Source organism: Penicillium robsamsonii (genome assembly GCF_028829455.1).
Source record: "Penicillium robsamsonii strain IBT 29466 chromosome Unknown utg000005l_segment0_segment0, whole genome shotgun sequence".
Classification (NCBI taxonomy): domain Eukaryota; kingdom Fungi; phylum Ascomycota; class Eurotiomycetes; order Eurotiales; family Aspergillaceae; genus Penicillium; species Penicillium robsamsonii.
In genome coordinates, this window is record NW_026643223.1 from 2,504,418 (window position 1) to 2,527,422 (window position 23,005).

At 49.5% G+C, this 23,005-nt stretch overlaps 13 protein-coding genes across 13 annotated transcripts; 5 read left to right on the plus strand and 8 right to left on the minus strand.

The window, feature by feature from the left end:
- Positions 1-26: 26 nt before the first annotated feature.
- On the minus strand, positions 27-884 carry N7447_008983 (uncharacterized protein; the record flags this gene model as incomplete). Its single annotated transcript, XM_057233245.1, has 1 exon — positions 27-884. The coding sequence occupies one exon, from the start codon at positions 882-884 to the stop codon at positions 27-29; it is 858 nt and encodes a 285-aa protein (XP_057082787.1).
- Positions 885-1,347: 463 nt separating this feature from the next.
- Positions 1,348-2,352, plus strand: pdx1 (uncharacterized protein; the record flags this gene model as incomplete). Its single annotated transcript, XM_057233246.1, has 2 exons — positions 1,348-1,426; positions 1,562-2,352. 2 exons carry the CDS (start codon positions 1,348-1,350, stop codon positions 2,350-2,352), a joined length of 870 nt encoding a protein of 289 aa, XP_057082788.1.
- Positions 2,353-3,224: 872 nt separating this feature from the next.
- N7447_008985 (WD40 repeat domain-containing protein) lies at positions 3,225-5,216 on the minus strand (the record flags this gene model as incomplete). Its single annotated transcript, XM_057233247.1, has 4 exons — positions 3,225-3,989; positions 4,049-4,635; positions 4,693-4,820; positions 4,909-5,216. The coding sequence occupies 4 exons, from the start codon at positions 5,214-5,216 to the stop codon at positions 3,225-3,227; spliced, it is 1,788 nt and encodes a 595-aa protein (XP_057082789.1).
- A 1,070-nt stretch (positions 5,217-6,286) lies between these two features.
- N7447_008986 (M18 family aminopeptidase) lies at positions 6,287-8,016 on the plus strand (the record flags this gene model as incomplete). Its single annotated transcript, XM_057233248.1, has 6 exons — positions 6,287-6,344; positions 6,399-6,460; positions 6,514-6,615; positions 6,681-6,816; positions 6,868-6,960; positions 7,007-8,016. The coding sequence occupies 6 exons, from the start codon at positions 6,287-6,289 to the stop codon at positions 8,014-8,016; spliced, it is 1,461 nt and encodes a 486-aa protein (XP_057082790.1).
- A 318-nt stretch (positions 8,017-8,334) lies between these two features.
- N7447_008987 (DSC4 family protein) lies at positions 8,335-9,447 on the plus strand (the record flags this gene model as incomplete). The annotated part of the gene is made up of 2 exons (XM_057233249.1): positions 8,335-8,555; positions 8,637-9,447. The coding sequence occupies 2 exons, from the start codon at positions 8,335-8,337 to the stop codon at positions 9,445-9,447; spliced, it is 1,032 nt and encodes a 343-aa protein (XP_057082791.1).
- Positions 9,448-9,743: 296 nt separating this feature from the next.
- On the minus strand, positions 9,744-10,789 carry N7447_008988 (ATP-dependent Clp protease proteolytic subunit; the record flags this gene model as incomplete). Its single annotated transcript, XM_057233250.1, has 5 exons — positions 9,744-10,165; positions 10,223-10,364; positions 10,427-10,452; positions 10,538-10,556; positions 10,622-10,789. The coding sequence occupies 5 exons, from the start codon at positions 10,787-10,789 to the stop codon at positions 9,744-9,746; spliced, it is 777 nt and encodes a 258-aa protein (XP_057082792.1).
- A 398-nt stretch (positions 10,790-11,187) lies between these two features.
- On the plus strand, positions 11,188-12,410 carry N7447_008989 (uncharacterized protein; the record flags this gene model as incomplete). The annotated part of the gene is made up of 3 exons (XM_057233251.1): positions 11,188-11,320; positions 11,377-11,509; positions 11,834-12,410. 3 exons carry the CDS (start codon positions 11,188-11,190, stop codon positions 12,408-12,410), a joined length of 843 nt encoding a protein of 280 aa, XP_057082793.1.
- Positions 12,411-13,117: 707 nt separating this feature from the next.
- Positions 13,118-13,729, minus strand: N7447_008990 (uncharacterized protein; the record flags this gene model as incomplete). The annotated part of the gene is made up of 1 exon (XM_057233252.1): positions 13,118-13,729. The coding sequence occupies one exon, from the start codon at positions 13,727-13,729 to the stop codon at positions 13,118-13,120; it is 612 nt and encodes a 203-aa protein (XP_057082794.1).
- A 626-nt stretch (positions 13,730-14,355) lies between these two features.
- N7447_008991 (uncharacterized protein) lies at positions 14,356-15,005 on the minus strand (the record flags this gene model as incomplete). The annotated part of the gene is given in 4 exon segments (XM_057233253.1): positions 14,356-14,507; positions 14,524-14,554; positions 14,628-14,732; positions 14,934-15,005. 4 exon segments carry the CDS (start codon positions 15,003-15,005, stop codon positions 14,356-14,358), a joined length of 360 nt encoding a protein of 119 aa, XP_057082795.1.
- A 1,411-nt stretch (positions 15,006-16,416) lies between these two features.
- Positions 16,417-17,626, plus strand: N7447_008992 (uncharacterized protein; the record flags this gene model as incomplete). The annotated part of the gene is made up of 5 exons (XM_057233254.1): positions 16,417-16,497; positions 16,564-16,585; positions 16,680-16,748; positions 16,801-16,892; positions 16,958-17,626. 5 exons carry the CDS (start codon positions 16,417-16,419, stop codon positions 17,624-17,626), a joined length of 933 nt encoding a protein of 310 aa, XP_057082796.1.
- Positions 17,627-18,291: 665 nt separating this feature from the next.
- Positions 18,292-19,191, minus strand: N7447_008993 (Zn(II)2Cys6 transcription factor domain-containing protein; the record flags this gene model as incomplete). The annotated part of the gene is made up of 1 exon (XM_057233255.1): positions 18,292-19,191. The coding sequence occupies one exon, from the start codon at positions 19,189-19,191 to the stop codon at positions 18,292-18,294; it is 900 nt and encodes a 299-aa protein (XP_057082797.1).
- Positions 19,192-20,541: 1,350 nt separating this feature from the next.
- Positions 20,542-20,820, minus strand: N7447_008994 (uncharacterized protein; the record flags this gene model as incomplete). The annotated part of the gene is made up of 1 exon (XM_057233256.1): positions 20,542-20,820. The coding sequence occupies one exon, from the start codon at positions 20,818-20,820 to the stop codon at positions 20,542-20,544; it is 279 nt and encodes a 92-aa protein (XP_057082798.1).
- Positions 20,821-21,438: 618 nt separating this feature from the next.
- N7447_008995 (replication factor C subunit 2) lies at positions 21,439-22,773 on the minus strand (the record flags this gene model as incomplete). The annotated part of the gene is made up of 4 exons (XM_057233257.1): positions 21,439-21,603; positions 21,653-22,465; positions 22,517-22,595; positions 22,649-22,773. The coding sequence occupies 4 exons, from the start codon at positions 22,771-22,773 to the stop codon at positions 21,439-21,441; spliced, it is 1,182 nt and encodes a 393-aa protein (XP_057082799.1).
- Positions 22,774-23,005: the final 232 nt, after the last annotated feature.

The following is a 23,005-nucleotide window of genomic DNA, read 5'->3' on the forward strand; positions in this document are numbered from 1 at the left end:
GGTGATACTTAAACAGTCATCACCAATCACGCTCTGAATGGCATCTTCACATTCACCATACGCCCAAAGTGCAACAGATCATCCGAGATGTATCCATTGGAGTCCAGTCTGAAATGGGTCTTGTGACCCGCCAGCTGAACAATGATGAAGTCCTCGTTCGTGAAAAGTTGCCGCATGCTCTGGAAAATCCGGCGAGGCATGGATTTTAGTGTTCTCAAGAAGGCTGGCTCGGTTTCCAATGAACGGCCAAGTCTGGTACTATCCTCGTAACGCTTCATGGTTTCCGGAGAGACCGAGACTCTGCGCTTGAAAGAGAGATCACCCGGCGCCACTTCGACCTGGTAAGGCTTCTTGAAAGGGACCATGCTTCGGACTGTGAAGAGGACGCGCATACGACCATCGGAGTTGACCGCTTTGATATTTCTGACTAGGGAGCCAGTTCGAGAGATGAACAAGGTGCCTCCAACGCTCATCATGATACAGATACCACCAAATAGAGATTTCTGCCACATTGGAAGAGGAACCAGAGGATCTAAGAGAACCGCATTCGAGTTGTAGACGGCATAGGCGAAGCAAAATGCGGACAACCCATATGCAGTCAAGACATATGGGCGATGAGAAGGAGCCTGGAACAAAAGCACCTGTCCGGCTTGTAATACTTTCGTTTGTAGTTTCGCAAGGGCACGAGGGTTCTTGTTCCCATAAGGGCTTGCGGCTTGCCACGGGGAATCGACAGTTCTGGCCACGCCCTTGGTCTTGTAACGAGGCGCACTAGAATTGAAGTAACGCGAGAATGATGTCGAATTCATCTGAAACCCAGGTCGCATTGGACTTTGTAGGCATTGGCGCCAGAATATTGAGAAAGTGGGTGGTCTGACGGACATGGTTGCGCTGAGCCTATGAACGTTCAAGTTAGTAAAGCGATCAAAGCCATGACACAGAGGCAATTGACAGCCATGATTCCGGAGGGAAATTGGAAAAGTATCAATGACCAAATAAATTCGTTCGGTAACTTACTAGGACAAGAATCAATTGAACGTCGTTCTCCTCGGAAATCGCCGACAATCTCCAAAACAGTAGGCGGCAGAAAAATGTTCCCGTCCCGGCCGCCGGTGAAAGCTCCCAACGCCCTCAACACCTCTAACAGTTGCTTTGGCTTAACTCTCCAAACACACGACCTCAAACGAATTGAACTAGGAGATTTGTGCGCTTCGACGTGGTGGTGGGCTCTTTGTTGATCCTGCTAGTTCCTTTCGAATCCAGCGTCCGCGGCAAGATTGCGACACCGAAGATCCCAATCGGCACCGCAGCGCTCCCAATCTTCCAAAACTCCAGAATCACTTAGCAATGGCAGCCAAGATCACCGTCGGCCAGGTTCCGGCCATGTTTGCTCGGCGTCAACAGAAGGTGTTCAGTATCGGCAGACGTGAGTTTCCAATCCGTTCATGGCGAAGAAACATCTCCGCAACTGAAAGCCGCCCCCCAGAGCTCAATTCTATGGCGGAAGTTACTTGCGATATAACAAGCATTACTTAGCATGTGCTAACTTCGTCCCTTCTAGGCATGCAATCTACCTCCCACACAGTCCAAAACCCCGCCTATCCGCTCTACCCCTCCGTCGCCCAGCTCCTTCGTGAGAAGGGCATCCCCAAGTCCGACGTCTCCAAGATCCCAGCCTCTGGTCCTAAGGGCCGTCTCTTGAAGGGAGACGTGCTTGCATATATCGGCCAGATCCCCGCGAACTACCCGTCAACTCAGGCCGCCACACTGGCCAAGCTTTCCCACCTCGATCTGAGCAACATCAAGATCGCTCCAGCCCCGGCCCCGGCCGCGCCGGCCGCGGCCGAAGAGGAGGTTGTCGCCAAGCCCCTGCCCATGACTTCGGTTGCCATCTCTATCTCCCTGGCTGCCGTGCTATCTACCCAGAAGAAGCTCCAGGATAATCTGGGTGTGACGATCCCGCTGTCCCGCTTCCTTGCCGTGGCTACCGACCTTGCCAACGACGACCTGCCCCGCTTGGCTAACTCCAAGCCCTCTGCCGATGAGCTCTTCGATGAGATTCTCGGCGCCGAGCCGATCAACACATCACGCGGAGATTACATTCCTGAGCTGAATGCCTTTGAAGCTCCTAAGCCTGTCCGCTCTAAGCCTGTCACCGAGGATCTGATCGATTTCCTGAGTGCCAAGTCACCCAAGAAGTCTGTGCCTACGGCTTCGGTTGAGAGCTCGTCTGGTGTTGCTTCCAATGTTTTTAGCCTAACCGTCCCTGTTGGTGAGGAGGTCCGCGCTAAGGCATTCCTGGAGCGAATCAAGACTCTCCTTTCAGTTGAGCCAGCGCGGTTGGTACTTTAGATTTCCCTTGGCGTTTCAAATCCCCCTTCTTCAAGCTTCTTTTGTTTGTTCCCGGTCATCTGAGCCAAAACCTAGGCAGGCATAGCTCATTCATGAATGTATACAGTATATCATAGTTAATCAGATCTTTCCTTGATTGGGTTACTTCACTCAAGAAGAAGAAATTAGATCACAATGCTAGAAGAAAATATTCTTAGCCAAGTTACTTAACCACTTGGCCGTTCAAGAGACAGGGAGGTGTTTTATCAATTTCAATTCTCATTTCGTTTCCGGAATGGTTTAAATCCCATGAAGGTCGGCATCGCTAAATCCCCTGAAATAGGAACACAGGCACATATTCGTGCCGGAAAAGAAGAACGGGTCATGTCGTCATGAAAAGCAACCTTGAAACCTTGCAAAAGACAAATTGCAATGAGGATCCCCGCGCAACGCTGCATACCGGCGACTAGGAAACACCACCAGCGCCGCCGCTCAAAGCCTTGAAGAAACGTGGATGTAGATATGTTCGCTCCACTCAAAGGCATTCGGCCAGTATGGCCAGCCTGAAGCATAGCGAGAGAGGGACGAAACAAAGGAAGAGATCAAAGAAAGCAAGAAGAAGCAAGGAAAGAAAAAAAGAAAAAAAAGAAACTCAAAAAAGCAAAATACCAATTCTGAATGACCGAGCGCCGGACGTCCACCCGCGAAATGCTGTGAACCACCAATAGAAAGAAAGATGCAATAGATGTCGACGCATAAAAACACGCAGAGTGAATCCCCCTCAGACCATGCAATGATTTCCCCCCAATGACCAAATCGAAATAGTGAACCGAAAAACGCCATGTCGAATGCAGATGAAGAGACAAATTAGAAAGAATAAAGGATTGGCCAAACTACCGGATGGTGCCCCATTCGGCCAGTTTGCTGCCTTCCCGACGAGTGTCTCTTGTAGCTCGTCTATCAAATATTTTCCAGAACCGCAGTGTCTCGTCGCCGGCTCCTGTTACCACAGTCTGGCCATCAGGGCTCATGGCGAGGTAAAGAACGCGGAAGGTGTGGCCGGTCAAAGAGACGATTTGTTCCATACGCGGGTATTTCCAAATGACGATTTGGTTCTGGCTGTAACCGTGTGTGCTGATGATCTCGTCTGAGTTTTTGGACCAAGAGAGGTTGCAGACCTGGCTACCAGTGTCGACCTCTTTGATCATTGAGCCGGTTTGTGTGTTCCAGAACTTGATCGTGCGGTCAGCAGTACCACCGCCAGATGCAAGAAGATGATGTTGATGAGGAGACCATGCAATGGCCTTGACTGCGGCATTATGGTCGGAGAAACGGTAGAGCGGTGTCTCGCTCAGTTTATCCCAAACCATCAATTTGTTGTCATTTCCACCAGATGCTAATTGGCCGTCTTCAGTGTTCCACTTCAAACCGCAGACTTCTTGTTTGTGGCCAGAAAGCTTTCGAACGTATTGGTCTGGAGACCGAACATCACGGTGATAAATGAGACGGTCTCGAGATCCCGAGGTGAGAATGTGGTCGTTCCATGCCAAAGCACCAACTCGGTTGGTATGTCCAATCATGGTTCGTAGGCGCCGGCAGTGCTCAGCATCCCATATTTGGACCAGACCTTTACCTGTGCCAATTGCAAGATGTGTACCCTGTAGTGCCTAATGTAAGTATCATGTATGGGGAGGTGACACGCAAATTCCTTGCTTACCCTTTGAATCCAGCTCACGCTGGTCACGGTATCATCTTTCAGCTCACACAACCTTGTAACTCCACCCGTGTGGGAGTTCCACATGTAGACAGAGTTCGCCAATCCAACGCCAAGAACATTACTACTGCCCCAGTCCACCAGGTTCAAATAGAAATCATCCTGAAGATCCGGCGCGTCCAAGACCTTGTAAGGCACCTTATTTACATACCGGGGCTGTTTTCGAGGTGTTTCAAGAATACGCTGGCTGTCATATCGGATAGGAGAAAGGCTGTAGAGCTCAGAGCGCACGTCCAAATTGGGGCCATGCACACTTCGAGGGGTTTTGGAGGGGGTCGGATGTCCCGATCCGGGCCGTGAAGGTCCATAGTTGAAGAGGTTCTTGTGTGGGGTGGTGGGGGTGATGCTAGCGGGAGGGAGATTGGCAGCGATATGAGCGGGAGGTGTGTGGGATCGAGTCTTGTCATTGATTCCATTGCTGAAGCCAAGCAATGGGTCGGGCGGCGCAGAGTTCAAGTCGGGCTGTGGGACCGTGTTTCCAAACAGCTCGCTGCGCAAGACTCTGGAAAATGTACGGTTGGCTTCCTCGGCTGCGATTAAAAGTCAGTTCAAATGTACAGTAAATTGAGTTCTGATATATAACACACTCTTTTGGAAATGGAGCTCAGAATGTGGGGGTCGTTTCTTGGCCTTGGAAGGGGTAGACGGGCAACCATCTTCATGTAACAGGCTATAAGTCGCTTGTAGATCTTGCCCGTCACGATTGGGAATGAATCTGGATTATGGTCAGTAGCTGTGTCACATATGGCTGCCATTGTTTGTCGCAGGCTTTCTGATCCAAGACGATCAAAAGTGTGGCTTACCGATCTCCATATACCCGCTGTCTTTTGCGACATGGACTAGAGGCTGGGGTCCTGTCCCGCCGACTCCCAGCTGCCTCATAATCCTTCAATGCTTTTGCAAGCGCATTAGGGTCGACGGGCTCTGCTGTATCTTGCGGTTGGCGGCTGCTCGAATTTGAATTGTCTGGGAAATACATCGTGCGCTTTGGCGGCATGCTTGGGGGCGTCTTTGATCCAGGTGGTGATGCAATGTTTGAGATCTGTGAAATTTGAGCTCTTGTTGCCGGCCTATTCCCACCCTTCTCCGAATTCTGAGGTCTGTCCGCCATGGCAATGCCTGGTTGTCCGTCCGAGCCCCAGAGACAATGTGCAACCGATCAAGACAGAGCCGAGAGTTGCATAAGATGGAAGTGAAGTGTCTGCCAGTCGGGGATGTCAAACGTTCAGATATTCGGATGTAGGGCCAAGGGCATTTGAAGGGCGATTCGCAGAGGGTCCGTTGTTGTTGATCGAGAGGTGGAATGGTGGCTCTAGCCGTTGACACCTGAATATGAAAGATGTTCCAGGATAAAGCACGAGCAGACCCTGTTTCACCAGGCAGATCAACAAAGAAGTGTCTGAGCTACAGGCATGTGAATGAATGAATGTCTTCAAGGGAGTGACGGAGTTGCGCAGGGCGACTCTCTGGGTCACGCGTCGGGTGCGCTAACCCGATTTAGCGAAGGCAATCGGGCCCCATCAACCAGGTCAAACCAGTTAATCCTTGGCCTTTAACCTCACTTGATGTTTCATTCACTGTTTCAAGAGTGGAATCTAGCTCCTTGGTTTACTTTCACAAAGTCTTATGCTGGTTGCCGATGATCTTAGAAACGTTGTGTGTCAGCATGGCTTTGTTACAATTGAGACTGAATGCCACACTCTCAGTCCTGTTGTTTACTGGAAGGGACGCGCCCAGACAGGTCTAACTGGACCACTGAAAGTGGGGGGCGGACGTGAGGGATCTGTATGGGCCGTTTTACTAACGCGAAATCCGCAGATTGATTTGGTATGCGCGCTTCGACGCGACGCGACGAAGCTTGGGCCATGGCAACGACAATACCAAGAAATTGTTCCTAGCTTCCAACTTCCATAGTGGGGTTCACTCCGTATAGAACCAACAATCCATATACGTGTAATACTAATACTTAAACAATGTCTATCTAAATACTCCCCCGTACCTGAATATCGATTCCACTAGTTTCACTGGTGGCTTTGTTACGTGACATTGCCATCCGCAGTCACCGCCAAACCAATCAATTCTCCGGCGGTAAAGGCCAACCTTTCTCTCTTTGTGCACTCTGCAATGGTCCTTAGGCGTCTTTATCCTGACATCATTGGTTGTTCTCAACGTTATTCTACAATGGCTGCCAAGCAATCTGCTCTGGACTTCTTGTCCTTTGTGAATTCTGCTCCTACCCGTATGTAGTCCCTATCTGACGAGGCGGAATGTCGCTGATCTGTCTTATCTCCAGCTTTCCATGCCGTCCACGAAGCCAAGGAGCTCCTGGGTAAGGCTGGATTCCAAGAAATCAAGGTCTGTTCAAACTCAATACCGGAATAGTAAAACGGTGGCTCATTGTTCAATAGGAGAGGGACTCTTGGGCATCGACCTGCCAACCGGGAGGCAAGTATTACTTGACTCGCAACACTACTACCCTTGTGGCTTTTGCGATCGGCAAGAAATGGCAGGTAAGTATCAATTACGGAATTGGATAAATAACCTTCCTAACCATGGATATTGATCATGAATATAGCCGGGCAATTCCATCTCTATGATCGGTGCCCACACCGACTCTCCGGTGTTGAGGGTCAAGCCCGTTAGCAAGAAGAGCGGGGAAGGTTTCATCCAGGTCGGTGTTGAGACCTACGGTGGTGGCCTCTGGCACACTTGTACGTGTCATTGATTACCCTCAAACTATTACTGTCGCTAATTCCATGAAGGGTTTGATCGCGATCTGGGTGTCGCTGGCCGGGTTATGACTCGGGATAGCGACGGATCCATCGTGCAGAAACTGGTCAAGATTGACCGTCCCAGTATGTTTAATGTTAAGCCGATAAATGTGCCTTACTAACATAGTAGTCCTCCGTGTTCCAACACTGGCCATCCATCTAGATCGCCAGGAAACCTTTGCATTTAACAAGGAAACACAGCTGTTCCCCATTGCTGGCCTTATTGCTGCAGAGCTCAACCGCAATGGAGGAACTGACACCCCTGAGACAGACAAGGGTGCTGAATTATTCTCGCCGTTGAAGTCTGTCACAGAACGTCACCACTCTCACTTTGTTGAGCTTATTGCTGCTGAGGCTGGCGTCAGCCCTAGTGACATTCTGGACTTCGAACTGATCCTGTTCGACACTCACAAGTCCTGCCTCGGCGGTATGATGGAGGAATTCATCTTTTCCCCTCGCCTAGACAACTTGAACAGCACTTTCTGTGCTACAGTTGGTCTGATTGACTCTGTGGCCGACGAGTCAGCCCTCGATGATGAAGATTCGATCCGCCTGATTGCCTTGTTTGACCACGAGGAAATCGGAAGCCGCACAGCACAGGGTGCGGACTCGAACATTCTTCCGTCGATCATTCGCCGTCTGTCCGTCCTCCCGTCCTCCTCCTCCAAGAGCACCGACCTGTCGACTGCCTATGAGCAGACCCTGTCCACCTCCTTCCTTGTCTCTGCTGACATGGCCCACTCGGTCAACCCCAACTATGCGGGGAAATACGAGTCGGACCACAAACCGGAGATGAACAAGGGCCCGGTGATTAAGATTAACGCCAACGCTCGCTACGCGACGAACTCTCCTGGAATTGTTCTTCTGGAGGAGATTGCCCGCAAGACCACCAAAGAGACTGGAGTGCACGTTCCTCTCCAGTTGTTTGTGGTTCGCAATGACTCCAGCTGCGGCAGCACCATTGGCCCTATGCTGTCTGCTGCGCTGGGCGCGCGCACACTGGATCTGGGAAATCCCCAGCTCAGCATGCACAGTATCCGTGAAACAGGTGGCACCTATGATGTTGCCCATTCCATTCGCCTGTTCACTGGCTTCTTCAAGCATTACTCGGAGCTGTCGAAGACGATTCTTGTGGATTGAGCTTGCCGTGAATAGTATATGAAGTAGCACAAACAATAAACTACATTCAAACATAGTATTACTCTAATTTAAAGCGCTGGGGTGTTGGAGTGATTGTACGTACCATCAGCACATCTTAAAAATAAAACACAATGCTACTATGTATGTAATTTGGGAGAAGCACGTGGTTCGGACCGAGGAAAGTCCGCATCGACATATATCCCGGGGCCGTCTCCAACCCACCCATAGTTACCCCAGCTCACCAAACCAACGGGGAGTCTCCACCTCGACTCCTTATACCTAGCTTGTTGGATACCGTCTAAGCCCTCATGACCCTCTATGACAGACGTTGATGCCTATCGGGATGCGGAATACATCGCTGACGTGTCCGGCATATCCTATGACGATGCGGAGCCCCCAAGGCCAAGAGGCACGCTCAGCAGCCAAAACGCGCGTGTGAAGAAAGTCAAGTCGACCGCCAAAGTCGCCTTCATTGATCGATTGCTGCGCGATCTCGACATATTAGTTTATTGTCAATTATCCGCACTGTATTACATGGAGTAAGTCCAGCACCCCCAGCACTGATCCCCACCCCTCTTTCCACCACGACAAACTCCTGACATCTGTCTCTTTCGGTATAGTTGCTCGATTGTCCTATTTGCCTTGCGTGCTATTGTCGAATTAATCTTCTTCACGCCAAAAGCACCCCCCTTCGAGCCCACACGCAATCAGCCGTTTGTCGGGGCCATCATCGGCAGCAACCTCATCTGCATGCTCTTCCATGCCTTCCTGATTCGCCCCGAAGCCGGCGAGGAAACACGCGGCTACCTACATGGGGGGCTGTTCATCGATTTCATAGGGCAGGCCCCCGTCTCTGTTTACCAGCTTCTATCGTTCGACGTTTTAATCCTTCTAATCGATCTTATCATGCTGGGCTTGATTATCGAGCGGGTGAAGACCAACGGAACCCCTTCCTTAGCGCCTACAACACCGAATACAGATACAGCCGCAAATACAACCACAGATACAAACCCAGACGTGGAGGAGTCCCAGCCACATGACCATGACGCCGAAGAGCGTGGCATTCTACGAGAAGAGGATGGGGTTGAAACGGTGTCCCCCGCTCATTATGGTTCCGATTCACCACACAGTAGCGGGATCGACGAAGAGGTTGAAGAAGAGCGCACAACACTCCTGGCCGACCCGGCCGACGCAGAATCTGGCAGTGGTGCTCGGGGCGAGCACCCGATGGATACATTCGCGGCTGGCGTGGCTGTCATTGTCAATGTGAGCTTCCTAGGTACCATTCGTGATCAGTGGCGCCATTCGAATGCGCAGGCACGGCCGAGGTCGGGCTTTGTACCGTCTCCTGAAACGGCAACGTTCCTTCGGCAGCGCTTCGGTCTCCAGGTTGGGACTAATGGTCGCATTGAGCGCGCAAATGCAACATGATGCAAATCCGTATTTCCGCTCCGGTAGTAAACTATGTATATATATGTACTCGTAAATTCTCATGAACAAAAGGTTTACTGCTATGCTTACAGGTTGTTTCCTTGGATTTGGATATATCCCAGCAGTATCCTGAACAAAAACTACTCGGAAAGTAATCCCCGAGGTAGGCGAGAGAAGATGACTATGACCGATTTGATTGACACATGATCCTACACAGCTGGTAAAGTCCTATGGGCTAGACAGGAGACATGAGAATCCCTAATATACATCGAAGCCCCATAGACACATGATACAATTTACGCAGTAGGAGGCTTAGACTCCTCCCCGGCATCATCCTTCCCCTGGACTCTACGGTCCAGAATCTCATCAATAACACCTAGCTCGAGTGCCTCCTTCGCACCCATAAAGTAATCGCGCTCCATAAGCTTTTCAATCTCATCGAGGGACAGCTGCTTCTTGCCAGTGAGGTGACGTTGGTAGATCTCATTGAGCTGAGTGCGCACACGCAGGATCTCTTTTGCATGGATAGCGATGTCGGACGCCTGTCCGAAGTAGCCGCCTGAGGGCTGGTGTATCATGATGGAGGAGTGGGGGAGACAGTATCGCTTGCCTGCTTCGCCGCCGGCAAGAAGGAGAGAGCCCATTGAGGCGGCTTGGCCAACGCAGATTGTGCTCACGGGGGAGGCAATGTATGTCATTGTATCGTAGATCGCGAGGCCTGTGGGATTGTTAGTCAGTATAAGTTGGGGATAACCATTGGAGCAGATCTGCGTACCAGCTGTTACTGAGCCCCCAGGCGAGTTGATGTAAAGGTGGATTGGTTTGGTAGGGTTATCGGCTTCGAGGAAAAGTAGTTGCGCGACTATCGATGCGGAGAGGGTGTCGTCGACTTCGCCGTTAAGACAGATGATGCGTTCCTGGAGGTTTGGTTTAGTGGGGGTAGGGTTGCGGAGGGGTTATGCACCTAGATTTAATTTACCTTCATTAATCGAGAAAAGATATCATCTGTAGTGCGCGATACATGTTAGTAGGTTGATCGTGTTTCGGGTCATATGCAAGCTTCGTCGACGGATTCAATTGCGCAACATACAAGTGTGCCAGCCGCCTCCCTGTTCAATATGATTAGTATATGCACATTAAGTACCTTGTTGCCCATAGAGTGTATCAAACATACCACTGTCTCTGTCACGAATGGCGTCGGTGTCCAACTCCGCGGGGGCTGCGCAGACGATGGCCTTTGGTTCGAGAAGCATCGTGCGAATCTGGCAGCGGGCCGGGCGATAGCAACGGGGGGATTTTGGATAGACCGCCCTAGCTGGCGTAGAGGTACCCTTGGAGGCATCTTCAAAAATATGCAAAAGCGATTTGTAGTTGTATGAAGTTGGAAATGCAGAGTCGGGAGACCCTGGGACGGTGACCCGTCTGATACGATAAGAGCGGCGCTAAGATAAGGAGCTCAATGAACAAAGGCAGCAAGCAATGTTGCCAGGCACGGTCTTCTCCTAGTAGCAACTTCTCTGGGGAAGAGGACGCTTCTGGGAGAAAAGGTTGATTTAGTATATGGGAACCCAACTAGGTCTTTGCACAGTCTGTAACGCCATTCGACAACCACTGTTCGAACAACAACATCTCCGCAAATAAGGGGCTCCGATTGGCTCTTGCAACAGCTCCGAGATCATCTTTTCCGCCCTGAACTGAACTCGACTTACCATCAGCTCTATTCCCCCAACTGTCCAAAGAATGGAGTGTGTGGGCACGCGCATCCCGTACGCAAAATGGCGCCTGAGTGCGTTCCAACAATTGCTAGCAACTTCACATCAGGCAGTCAATCGGGGCATCTCGACCTCGCGACAATCCGCCCAACTTAATAAAAGTACGTTGGAAACAAAGACAGTCAATTCGAATCCGAACTCTGTACTTCCTTCACAGCGACTCCCGCAGTCTCCTCTTCTCACCCGTCCTCGCTCCGGGACGGAAAAGATTCGCAAGAGGCGCCCCACGACACAGGAGGAAGCCGATCTACTCAACAACCCGTGGGCCGTAATGCTGGCTTCGCCGGCACGTATGTGCTCTGTAACTGGTGCGCGGCTTCCATCTGCCCTGCTGGGGACTTGGGGGCTTGTTAGACAACCAAATACAGACGAGCTTTACATGATGCCTGTGGGCCTGCTGCAGGACTCGCTGCAAAGCAATACGGCCCAGGACCTCAGCTCATCGCGAGAGCCAATTATTCCAGGCCAAGCCCAAAGCCCAGCTATGGGGATACAAGACGGGGAAGAGGATTCCTTGGACGCATTACCAATTCCAACTCCCCCAGCTAAGCAAACTGGACGCCAGCTCGTGCTTCGCATTACTGAGCTTCTTCCACTTATTCGATCTATCTCAGTGCCACTCTCCAAGAGGGGCGGGAAAAGACCAGCGATTATGCGGCTGTTGCCGTTCCGATGGAAGCACCCACAGGGCCCTGTGACAGCGCACGAAGAGAAAAAATCATATGGTCAGAGAACACGCCAGAAATCATGTTACGGAGCATGAGGGCTGTCGTTGTCAAGAAGCTGAGTGCAGTGCTCGAGAAATACAAGCGCGTCGGCACCCCCAATGGGGTCTGGAGGGCTCTGGATCTAACCGAGTATTCGGATGCTGCGCTGAAGGCGGCCCTGGGAGGTTTGGAGCGATTTGATCATATGCAATGTGGAGGAGTCCTGCTTCTTGACCCAAAGACGTCTCAATCGAGTGGCTCTTTGGGCTCGGTGGCCCTCATACAAAATGGGTCGAAGGTTCCTGTGTTTGATCTGACAGTGCTTCTTTCTGAGTCTGATATCAACAATCTCCGTGGATCCCACGGTCAGTTCCAACACACTGCACTTTTCTTCAGACCAAAGGATCAGCTTGGTGTTGATGCGATGATATCCCTCTGGAAAATCAAACGCCTCCTTGATAATGTTGATCTGACAGAGCGCTGAAGGCTCCGCATAATCGGATAATAAACCGACCCACGCGCTCATTTGTTCGATCCTGGTGTACTGGGAAGTATATCGATCTGTCAGGCCACGCCTACGGAGTCATGTCGGGGTGGAGCCCAAATCGATGTGATTCATAGTCATATCCATGGATCTAGACACGAACATGGGGATATGAAAAATGCAGCTTAGCAAGTACGCTAGAGGCAGCTATATGACAATGAGAGGAGCTGCATGGTGATGAGGACCGCGACAATGAGTGCGTGTCTACATTTGATATAAAGTGTCTACGGTCCACTGCCAGTAATTTTCAGCGTCGTGTTCTGTTCAAAACTGTGAAGTCAAGACCTACGATAAGATCCTCCTATCCTCGCAATCTCATGACGGCATGAATATGCGTTAGGTCAACCTTCAGTTGTATTTGGAATGACTTAAAATGACGTGGTTCCCCCAGTGCCATTAGTGGAGGTGGTGATCGGGGGAATATCATTCACTTTCTCAAAGCCCTCGTTCTTCCCACTATGAAAATTGGCCCCATTTGTCACCCCCTCCTGACCTCATAAGATCCGTAGAGAGACATAGAATGAAGTCCTCTTTCCTTCCCTTCTGCTTTCAGACCTTTACAGCAGATACATGAAGCATAAAAGCTATTCTCCGTAACGCAATGAACGGCTGTTGTTCCTCCGTCTCTCCGGGTGTCCTCCTGTCGCCTAGTTCGTCACCGGTTGCTTCCCCTTATCGGTGTCCTGCCGGTCTACATTGACGCCCTCATCCTGCGGTTCATGTACGTGGGTGCCTTCGAGCAAGCCTGTGAGTATATGTCTGGTGAGTACGTTGTCTAGGGCCGCGATTTTGCTCTCGCTTGACCTTATGTGTTCCTCGTACTCGCTGCGTGCCTCTAGGCCGTCGCTGTAGGTGTGTAGGGTCTCGCGGGCCTCCGGTGTGTCGAGCTTCTTTGTGTATTTGCTCAGCGGCCATGCTCTGGGGGAAGCATTGTCAATACTGTCGCAGGCTGCCATAAGCGCGGGATCGAAGTCCTTGAACAGGTGGGCGATATCCAGGTTTTCAGCGCTGTGGAGTTCTGGGTGATGGTCTGTGCCGTCTGCTGATCCAGCGATGCGTTTATTGGGACTTTTGCCTGTGCCATCCTGTTCTGTCGCAGAGTTGCCGTCGTCGCCATCGTCCGCTGGTATGTTGATCAGTGTGACGGGGGTGTAGTGGGTAGCGGAAGTGTCGAGTACCTTGATCTTATCCACGTTGGTGTACAGTGCGGTTTTCTTCGTATCCCACACGTCTTCGGGGATCGTGTCTGGCTTATCCATGATCTGATGACCCTTACACCATTAGAGTCTTGCTATACTAGATCACGAGTACTCAAACTTACCGAATACTTCCAATGCTCATATTATCAGGAGTAATGGACCGAGTTATCAATGTATCACCAGTCAAATGACTTTTGGGCTTCGATTTCCGCGGTTGAACAATCGATGGAGATGCTGCACGGGGAGGAATGAGCAACGGAAGCGCGGAGTTTACAAATCTCAACGCGCGGGGGTGCAGGAGGCACCAGTGGACGATGAACGGGAGAGTCCCTGGGTCGTGGAAATGCATCGGTGGCTGGTCTTCGACTGCGGTTATCCGGCGCTATTGAATCTTTAGCCTAGACAACAGTTTTCTGCTCATAGCAACAGGCATGCAAGCCCCAAGATGCGGTAAGGTGCATCTTCAATGGCTATTTAGTGTCTTTTTCAGAATTACATAGCCCACCAGGGCTAGCATTAAATGTGAAAGTTCAGCACGTTTTTCATGCTCATTATCACCCTTCGATATTTCAATTCCACTATGGGAGATTAGCCTCAGAGCAGATAGGAGACTAGTTTGCGAATTCTTAAACTTCGGGCTTTCAGTCCCAATAGCGGTAGAGTGGGCTCCTGTGCCATCAACATGATTACCAGGCTTTATCGCCTACGAGGGACCAATGTGTTGTGACGCCGTGCGTGGTGGAACAAGCAATGGGAGTGTGGAGTCCACGCATCGCAATGCGCGAGGCGTAAATGGCACCGGTGGATGACAAACCGGAGAGTCTCTTGTAGATAGGAACTAAAATGTGACTGACCTTCGACTCCAGTAGCCCGGCGCTGCTCGGTCTTTAGCATTCTGGATAACCTTTATCTGCTCATAGGAAGGATAGGTAGTCTATGAGCATGATGTGCCTCTTACCTGGAAAGTCATCGGGCCATCCCTAACCCCATAAAGGGTGTTCAATGGGTATTCAAGACCAGCATGGTTGCAACTTCGGCAGATGTGGCAATCCTTTAGCGCTTCCTAATGAGATCCACATATTATGTTAGTCACCGGTCGAATTTCGCAGATATATTGCATATCAGTAACTCGTCAGTTGTTAGTTAACTAACTATATCATTCTGCATGCCATGGCATAAACAGCTCTAGCTATGTCTGACTACAGAAGTCAAACAAAAGACATAGGAGGCTAAGCCAGCTATACAGAATACAATGCAGACTTACCTTTGCACCATTGCGTTCACAAGAGTCTTCTGCTTTACGCAGGTGAGCTGCTTCCTCGTTTAGGGTAGCCATGATGACTGTTTGAGAAAGGAATTAACAGAAAGTGCCGAGGACGGAAATAAAAGAAAAATCTCAGGAGTCACTTCGGTCAAAGAGGGAAAGACTAAAGTTAGGATTTTCGAAGGATAGTATATATTCAGAATCACCACACATTATACTCAGATTCCGCTCACTTGAGTGATCTAGTGATGCTTTCTTGTTTCTCATTGCTGGAGACAAGCTCTTAGCTATATCCATCCACTGAACTTATCATGCAGCTTAACGTCCATTCAGTCGACTTTCGGTTTATCTACCCTCGTTGAGGACTTCTTTCACGATAAATAGTTTCTAGTGGTTATGGACTAACATAATTTATCCAATGATTATAATTGATGAGTGGCCTCTAGACATTCATAATATGTACTATGTGTTGCTTTCCCAAATGCTTGGCCGAACGCTGTATTTTACCCCGGACTTTAGCGTGCGGCTTCTACGGCAGTCTATGTATACTTACTCTGTCCACCCTTTGAATTAGCACTACCTTTGCTAAATAATTGCTCTATTGCCATATATTGGGCTACAAACTAAACAAATAACTTGTACGGATCAAATAAAGATTTATAGCATAGATTATTTGATGTACAGATACACAATTCACGTACAAGATTTCACGGTGTAGAGACCGAACAAGAAAGTCAGCAGCTTACACGGCCTTGCCGTGTCTTTTTGACTGTTTTTGTTTCGATAACTATACTACAGGCTAAATTTGAACTGGCACACTGGCGGTAATATACTACCGTAGCGTAGGCTTTACTCAAATATCCTTCTAACTAGATATTCGGCTACTTGGCGACATGCGCATCGAGTCCCAGCATACCCGAGGTAACTCCCCCTAGTACATGCACTGGGGTCAATAAGCTAGTCATATATAGCCTCTTTGAGGCTCAACTATTAACTTCCATCAGAGCCAAACCTCATTGTTAGGTATCTGCACTATGTTGCTTTCCGTAGACATAAAAAACAGGCACTATGACCTACATGGCAAGATCTTTACCCGACTTTCTTCCAGGACCAGGTAGATTATCTCAAGCTTTCCCCAACTGCACTCTGCTCCCTCGTGGACTGACCTACAGCTTGGAAATATTGGATACTCCGCCTGGGCCATTCAATCAGCGGGTGTTGCCTGAGCCCATTTGAACACAGTTCATGGCAACTCTGTATTTTGACAGATTGAGCAATGAGTTTTGGCGGAAATTTGGCATCAATTCAATAGGGCGAGAATGGGGAAGTTGGAGAACAGTCAAATCAACTGAAATGCCAAGAAAGATAAACCCCCGCGATTCACCGGAGATTCGCTTCGGGTGGTACGGACTGCTCCGACTTCAATTCTTGACCTTTACAACTGTTTGATCTTTGTATATCTGTTCATCATCCTCTCTGTACAATGGCAGAATCCTCCCAAGTCGCGCCCCGCTACCTGACTGGCGATAAGGCCGGCCTCCGGGAGTTCCTGGATAAGTTTGATGTCAGTCCCACGTTTTTGATATCGATGTACTCGAAAGGTCCTATTTACTGATTGAATCATGTACAGGTCTTCCTTTTCGACTGCGATGGTCTGTCCCCCCTTCTCGCTCTACCACTGCCCCCTGCAGAAGGTCCCCCGCAGCGACCTGCGTCGCAACAACTACTGAGACAATGATAATTTAGGTGTATTATGGTCCGGTGATCACCTTTTCCCCGGAACAGTGGAGACACTGGAGCTTCTCCGAAACAATGGTGCGCATTGAATAGCAAGTCGACAAAAAGCGGAGGTTGATAATTCCTGCAGGAAAGCAAGTGGTCTTTGTGACGAATAACAGCACCAAGTCGCGCGCAGACTACCGCAAGAAACTCGAAGGCTTGGGCATTCCCAGTACAGTGGTCAGTGATACCACCGATTACCATGTCCGGTCCCCCAGTGCCTAGTGACTCACCCCCCCCAATAGGAAGAGATCTTCTCCTCCTCCTACAGCTCCTCTATATACATTTCTCGCATCCTCCAGCTTCCCGAAAACAAGCGCAAAGTCTACGTGATCGGCGAGACAGGCATCGAGCAAGAGCTTCGCTCCGAGAACGTCCCATTCATTGGCGGCACAGACCCCGCCTACCGTCGCGACGTCACACCCGAGGATTACAAGAAGATTGCAGCGGGCGATGAATCCATTATAGACCCCGAAGTTGGGGTCGTGCTTGTCGGTCTCGACTTCCATATGAACTACCTCAAGATCGCGTTGGCATACCACTACATCAAGCGCGGAGCGGTCTTCCTCGCCACCAACATCGACTCCACCCTGCCGAGCTCGGGGACTCTGTTCCCTGGCGCTGGCTCCATGAGCGCGCCGCTGATAATGATGTTGAATCAGGAGCCCATCGCACTCGGTAAACCCAGCCAGGCTATGATGGATTCCATCGAGGGCAAGTTCAAATTTGATCGTAGCCGGGCCTGCATGGTTGGTGATCGTGCGAATACGGATATTCGCTTTGGACTTGAGGGTAAGCTTGGTGGTACGCTGGCTGTTTTGACCGGTGTCTCGTCTAAGGAGGACTTTGTTTCTGGTGACGTTAGGCCTCATGCGTACTTGGATAAGCTTTCTGATCTGCTGGGCTCTGAGTAGAGCGAATGTGGATTAGATATAATAGATGTTGACTTTAGAGATAAGAGTATACAAACCAATCCATGCTCCTACCTTCCAAGGTACTGTACTCGGAAGTTGCAACTGGACATATTCGCCCGCAAAGAGGCTCTAGAAGATTGACTTGTTCATAGTCGCAACGCTGGATGAAAAGCGCCTTTGAACTACTTGCATGGTCATCTGGCCAACTGGCCAGGTCTAGCCAACTGGTGTTGCCAACTGGTGGATCTTCAACAATCTCTGGCTTGGCGGTAATATGGCCGTTACCAGCGCTTTGCATTATCGAGTACGGGGTTTTCAGGGACCATCACGACAACGTATGTTAGCTGGTAGAAAATCGTATACCCGGACCTAAATGCTTTCTGTATTTCTATATTTTACCGCTCGTTATTCTTATCCTTTACACTATAGCACTAAGCAAGGGAAGAAATATCTATTAAAAAAAAGGTATAGAATAAGGAAATATCCGAGACTTCAAGTCCCTTTCATTGTACAGAAGCCATAAACGAGATATAAATTATGTGGTATCATAAAACAGCTTGGTGTTCAGATTACAACCTATACCATGAAGTATAGAGGTTGTATCCAACGCGTGTTACTTTTGCAAAGGCTGCACTTGGTCGCTTGTAAGAGAATCTCTCTAATATTTATTGAGACGACCTCCAGGACCCAGCTTCTTCGGCATCGTATAAACCCAGCGATGAAGGACCTTCAAGGTCAAAGTCGTTCAATTCCAACCAAATATTGAAGTTCGACCCAGCCACATATTCGAGGGACTCGGGAGTCAAAGCCAAACCTTCATCCACAGTCTTCTCGGCGTCCCATATGTTCTCCCCAACCTGACAGGGCGAAGAATAGTCCATGTTTTCTTTCGTATCTGATTGTTTTTCGGACGTGCAACTCTCAGCCGGATAAGCGATGGGGACGGATGGCCCGTGTGCTGAGAGCGCATTGTGCATGATGATGACTTCAGTCAAGATGTCAACAGCCTGGAGTAACTTTTCAGAGCATTGGTGGTGGAACTGTTCCTTGAGTTCAATGGTTTCTCGATGAGGCCTCGAACTGTGTTTGGTAGAACGAAGCTCGAGCTGTTCTAAGACGCTTGGCGGTAACATATCCATCCAACGCCCGACTTCATTGTTCACATTGTGTGAGTCTTCCTCAGGACGTTGTCTTTTTGGATTGGTACGTGAACCCAAACTTCGAGGCTCGGTTTTCCTTTTTTGTGATACACCGGTGCTATTTGACTGGACGTTGCACGTAGGGTCTGGGGAGTGTTGTGACAGTGGCGTTTTAGCACTAGGCATATATTTGCTTGAGGCTGCCTTTTTCCTCCTCGGTGGAGCAACGCATTCCTTCATATCAAGTTTGCAATTGGTGCACGAGGTGCCTTGATTTAGGGCGTCGCAACGCACTTTTCGTTTGTGGCAAGCAAAGCAAGCCCATTTGGCTCGCCTCGGCCGGAATCCCATTTTGCCTTGGCTTTGTATGGCCTCATTCCCACCGGTATCCGGAAGGGTAGGTTGAGAAAGATGTTCGGTATCCATGTCTCTTGATATTTGTCACTGATCTTCCCTGTAACTATTTGAAGCAACTGGCTTTTATGCATTATTTATTTATCTACAGACTCTAATCGGTCGTTATTAGCGGGGCATAAACATGGTCTTCGGTACTCGGTTGCCGACTACCGGCATGGATTCTTGATTGAAAATCGCCGATGCCGAGGTATCATACTGGACTTCATCTTTTAACTATACCTTCAATGATACAGCGTGTCATTATTAGGCGTTTACTAAACCTAAAAGGATATCGGTCAAAACTCAACTTCGCACAAATTTGTAAACTTGGACATAGAACCAGTAGTCCACAACTTGGACAGCATTTTGCTAGGTGGCAGTGAGGTTAAGGATAATCAACTGTGTACAAGTACCCTTTTAATGGCACACTCGGCCTCTGAAGGACGACATCCCGGCATATTCGGCTGTAACAAGACGCCTTTCAGATTATTTGTAGGTCCAATTTCAGCCTTTAGGCAATGGACGGTTATATATCTTACTATATCTTACCCGAGGCAAGTGGGATCCCCCTGGCCCAGGGGCCCCAGGTAGAGCTATACCACATCAGGGTCATGACGGTCAACACCAAAGCCCTAAAAACGAAATATTTGATGTACTAGGTTATTATAGGAAGCTCCCTCAGAGCCCAAGGCATTCGATTAGGCTCATCCTACGACTTGATAAAATCAAAGTCACTATTCATCCTCCTTTTAGGACTTGATTGTTGCTTCCTCGCACCCTGAAATTCGAGCCTTCGGTTGACCGGACAAGGAACTCCTTATAGAATGACTTACTGCATAGGGATGTCACCATCCCCATCGGGAAGAGCTCTAGCAAGAGAAGCAATAAGTATCCCCTGTATCGATAGGTTAGTTTTGATACAAAAGATTCTGCAGAATCAATACTCACAATGTCGATTTGTTCAAAAAGGTTCAGTGGGTTGATATTGCGGTCCTTGGGGATATTTTATCAGCAATGAACCAATGAACTTTAGGAGGGTATTTTGTACTCGGCAAAGGGTTTCGACGGCAGCTCTCCAAAGGGCAAGTAGTGGACAACTCCGCTGAAGGTGTCTGGAGTCGTGGCAGAGATAACAAGTCAAGTTAATGCTGCGCTATAACATCATCTCATTTGTCAGTCATGGATCAAAAGGGATTCATTCATAGACTGACATATACATCATGGCAGTAGTGCGTTGAAGAACCAAGATGAGAAGGCAGAGGCATCAAATGCTTAAATATCACCAGGTATACTCTCCACTCTCCAGGCCGATACTTGTGGCAACACAGTAGATGCGATAGTACATAGTGGTGGAGAGCATATATTCTTGTGAAGTATGGCTTACCTGATGGTGTTGGCTTTGGGGTTGGTATGGTTGGTTTCGGGAGTAGTGTTGTCTATCAGCGTGACCAGCTCCTTGGTTAGCTCTACCAGCACGGCGAGGATCACGGCTGGCTCCATGGTGCTGCCTGGTAAGGTACGTAGAATCCATATCAAGATGAACGAAAATATGAGTCCGGATGTAGGATCGGCAGAATATGTAGGGCTATTGAAGACTTTGAGATTCCAGGCTGTCAGGAGATGAGGGTTGGTAGCAAGTGAGAATAAAAAGGCAAACATTGCAAGAGTACCTAGTCATGGTTGATTTTAAAGGGTTAACAAGGATTGTGAAAGAGATGAGCTCTTCTAGACTGCTATGGTTCTTACCTAGCCTTTTGTTTAGGATTGCCTGTATCTATCTCTTGCTTTATTGTCAAATGAAAGAAAGATCAAGGATATGCAGCGCCATAGGGCCGTGATCGCTGCCTATGATCTAGAGGAAATTACTTCACGCCGTTTCCAAGTCTGCGTTGCTATTGGTGTCAGTTCAAGCTCAATGTCCCGAGTCTTCAGTCAAAATCACCAAAATCGCAGCTTGTCTGCCTACTATTCGAGCAGCTAACCTTGAGACGCGGTGATACATAATCTCGAGCTATGTCTGTGCATAAATCAGGTCGCTCGGACTCATCATGGAGGCCTGTATCTAGTAGATTGCGCAAAAGCAACGTGGAAGGGTATCATGATCATTCCATTCGAACAAAATCTAAGTGCTAGAGAAATCCGAATATAACTCCTCAACCATATAGGCCATCGTTGTCCCAAACGCCATATTTCTTTTCAATCAAGTATTCTGGGAGTCTCACTGCTGACCGCGAGGGTCTAAGCTCGAACCGAGTTTTGATCAAAAGGAAATGCCTCTTAATTTCCACGCAGGACTCCAGCAATGCGTAATGCTAGGTCCAACATGGAGAGATGCTCGTCCGACCCGTCAACCAGCCGCTTGTCCATCTCCGAGAAGAGCATGACAATCTTATTTTTCTGAATATCGGGGATTGCCTCACTGAAAACTACACGGCGGTATAACTAGAAGAGGTCAGCAAGAGGTTATGATAAAATTAATAGTAGGACCAACCTGTCCAACAAGCTGCGTAGCACTCCAGCCATCGGCCACAAGATCCGTAATCACCCCCGAGACAGCCTCGTAGACCGATCCACCACTCTTGGGTTGCATAGCTTCCACAAGAGAATCCAAAATATCATCCGGTAGCACACCGGCAATTTCCTCAATGCTGCGAACCGTAATAACACTGGAATTGCTACCGGCATCCGTCATCTCGGCATCATCATCAGCATCCTTTACAGCAGGCGGCTTCGTAGCACCGACCAAGCGCGCCGCACTCTGCAGATACGTGATAGCACGACGCAAGTCACCATCGCCACACCGGATAAGCGTATCGATGACCCCATCCTCGAGCTGCAAACCCTCCTGCTCCGCAATATTCGAGATCCGCTCACCGGCGGCGCTATTATCCAGCATCTTGAACCGGAACTTGCTGCATCGACTAGCAAGCGGCTCGATGATACGTGTGACATAGTTGCAAACAAGACAGAACCGCGTGATCCGACTGTATGTCTCCATTGTGCGGCGCAGAGCGGACTGTGCGTCTTGCGTCATGCTGTCTGCCTCGTCGAGGATGATGATCTTGAATGGTGGGCATGGGTACTGTGCACGGTAGGCGGCGTCCAGGCCGGTTGGTTGAGAGAGCTGGGCTCTGGCGAAATTCTTCACTTTGTCGCGAACGATGCCAATACCGCGCTCGTCGGAGGCGTTCAGTTCTAGGATTCGGGAGCGGTAAAGGGCGGGCCCGAAGAGGGATTTGGCAAGGGCGAGGATTGTGGATGTTTTTCCTGTGCCAGGGGGTCCGTAGAAAAGCATGTGGGGGAGCTGGATGGGGTTACTTCAATGTCTCAAACTGTTCGGAGCTGGGTGGTTTACGTTTGAAGCTTGCAGAGTGCGCCGCAAGACTTTGGTGGTGTGGTCTTGCGCAGCAACATCATCTAGGGTCTTGGGGCGGCTAATAAATGTTAGTTAAATGCTGGGTGCGCTCGAAATAAAGCATTGACTCACTATTTCTCAACCCACGGCTGGAGTCGAGTGGAATCTTCCTTGTTGTCACCAGCCTTGAGCTTGGAGCTGCTGGATGCTGCGGCGGCAGCGGCACGAGCTTTATTATTGAAAAAAGAGGCAGCCATTGTGGTTAATGAACCCGAAATCTAGGAAGCCAAGGTTATCTCGAGAGCTGGTCCGCGATGTGTTGAAGATCTCTCTCTGACGCCCTCCACAATCAAGACGCGTCTCCACGTGACACGCGCAGCACTTAAACACTGACCAATGAGAGCAGCTTACCTACATAGGTATACATCAAGCCCATCACCACCGTCAATGCTGGTATTATAGAGTACAAAGATCAATGTTGCAGGGGTC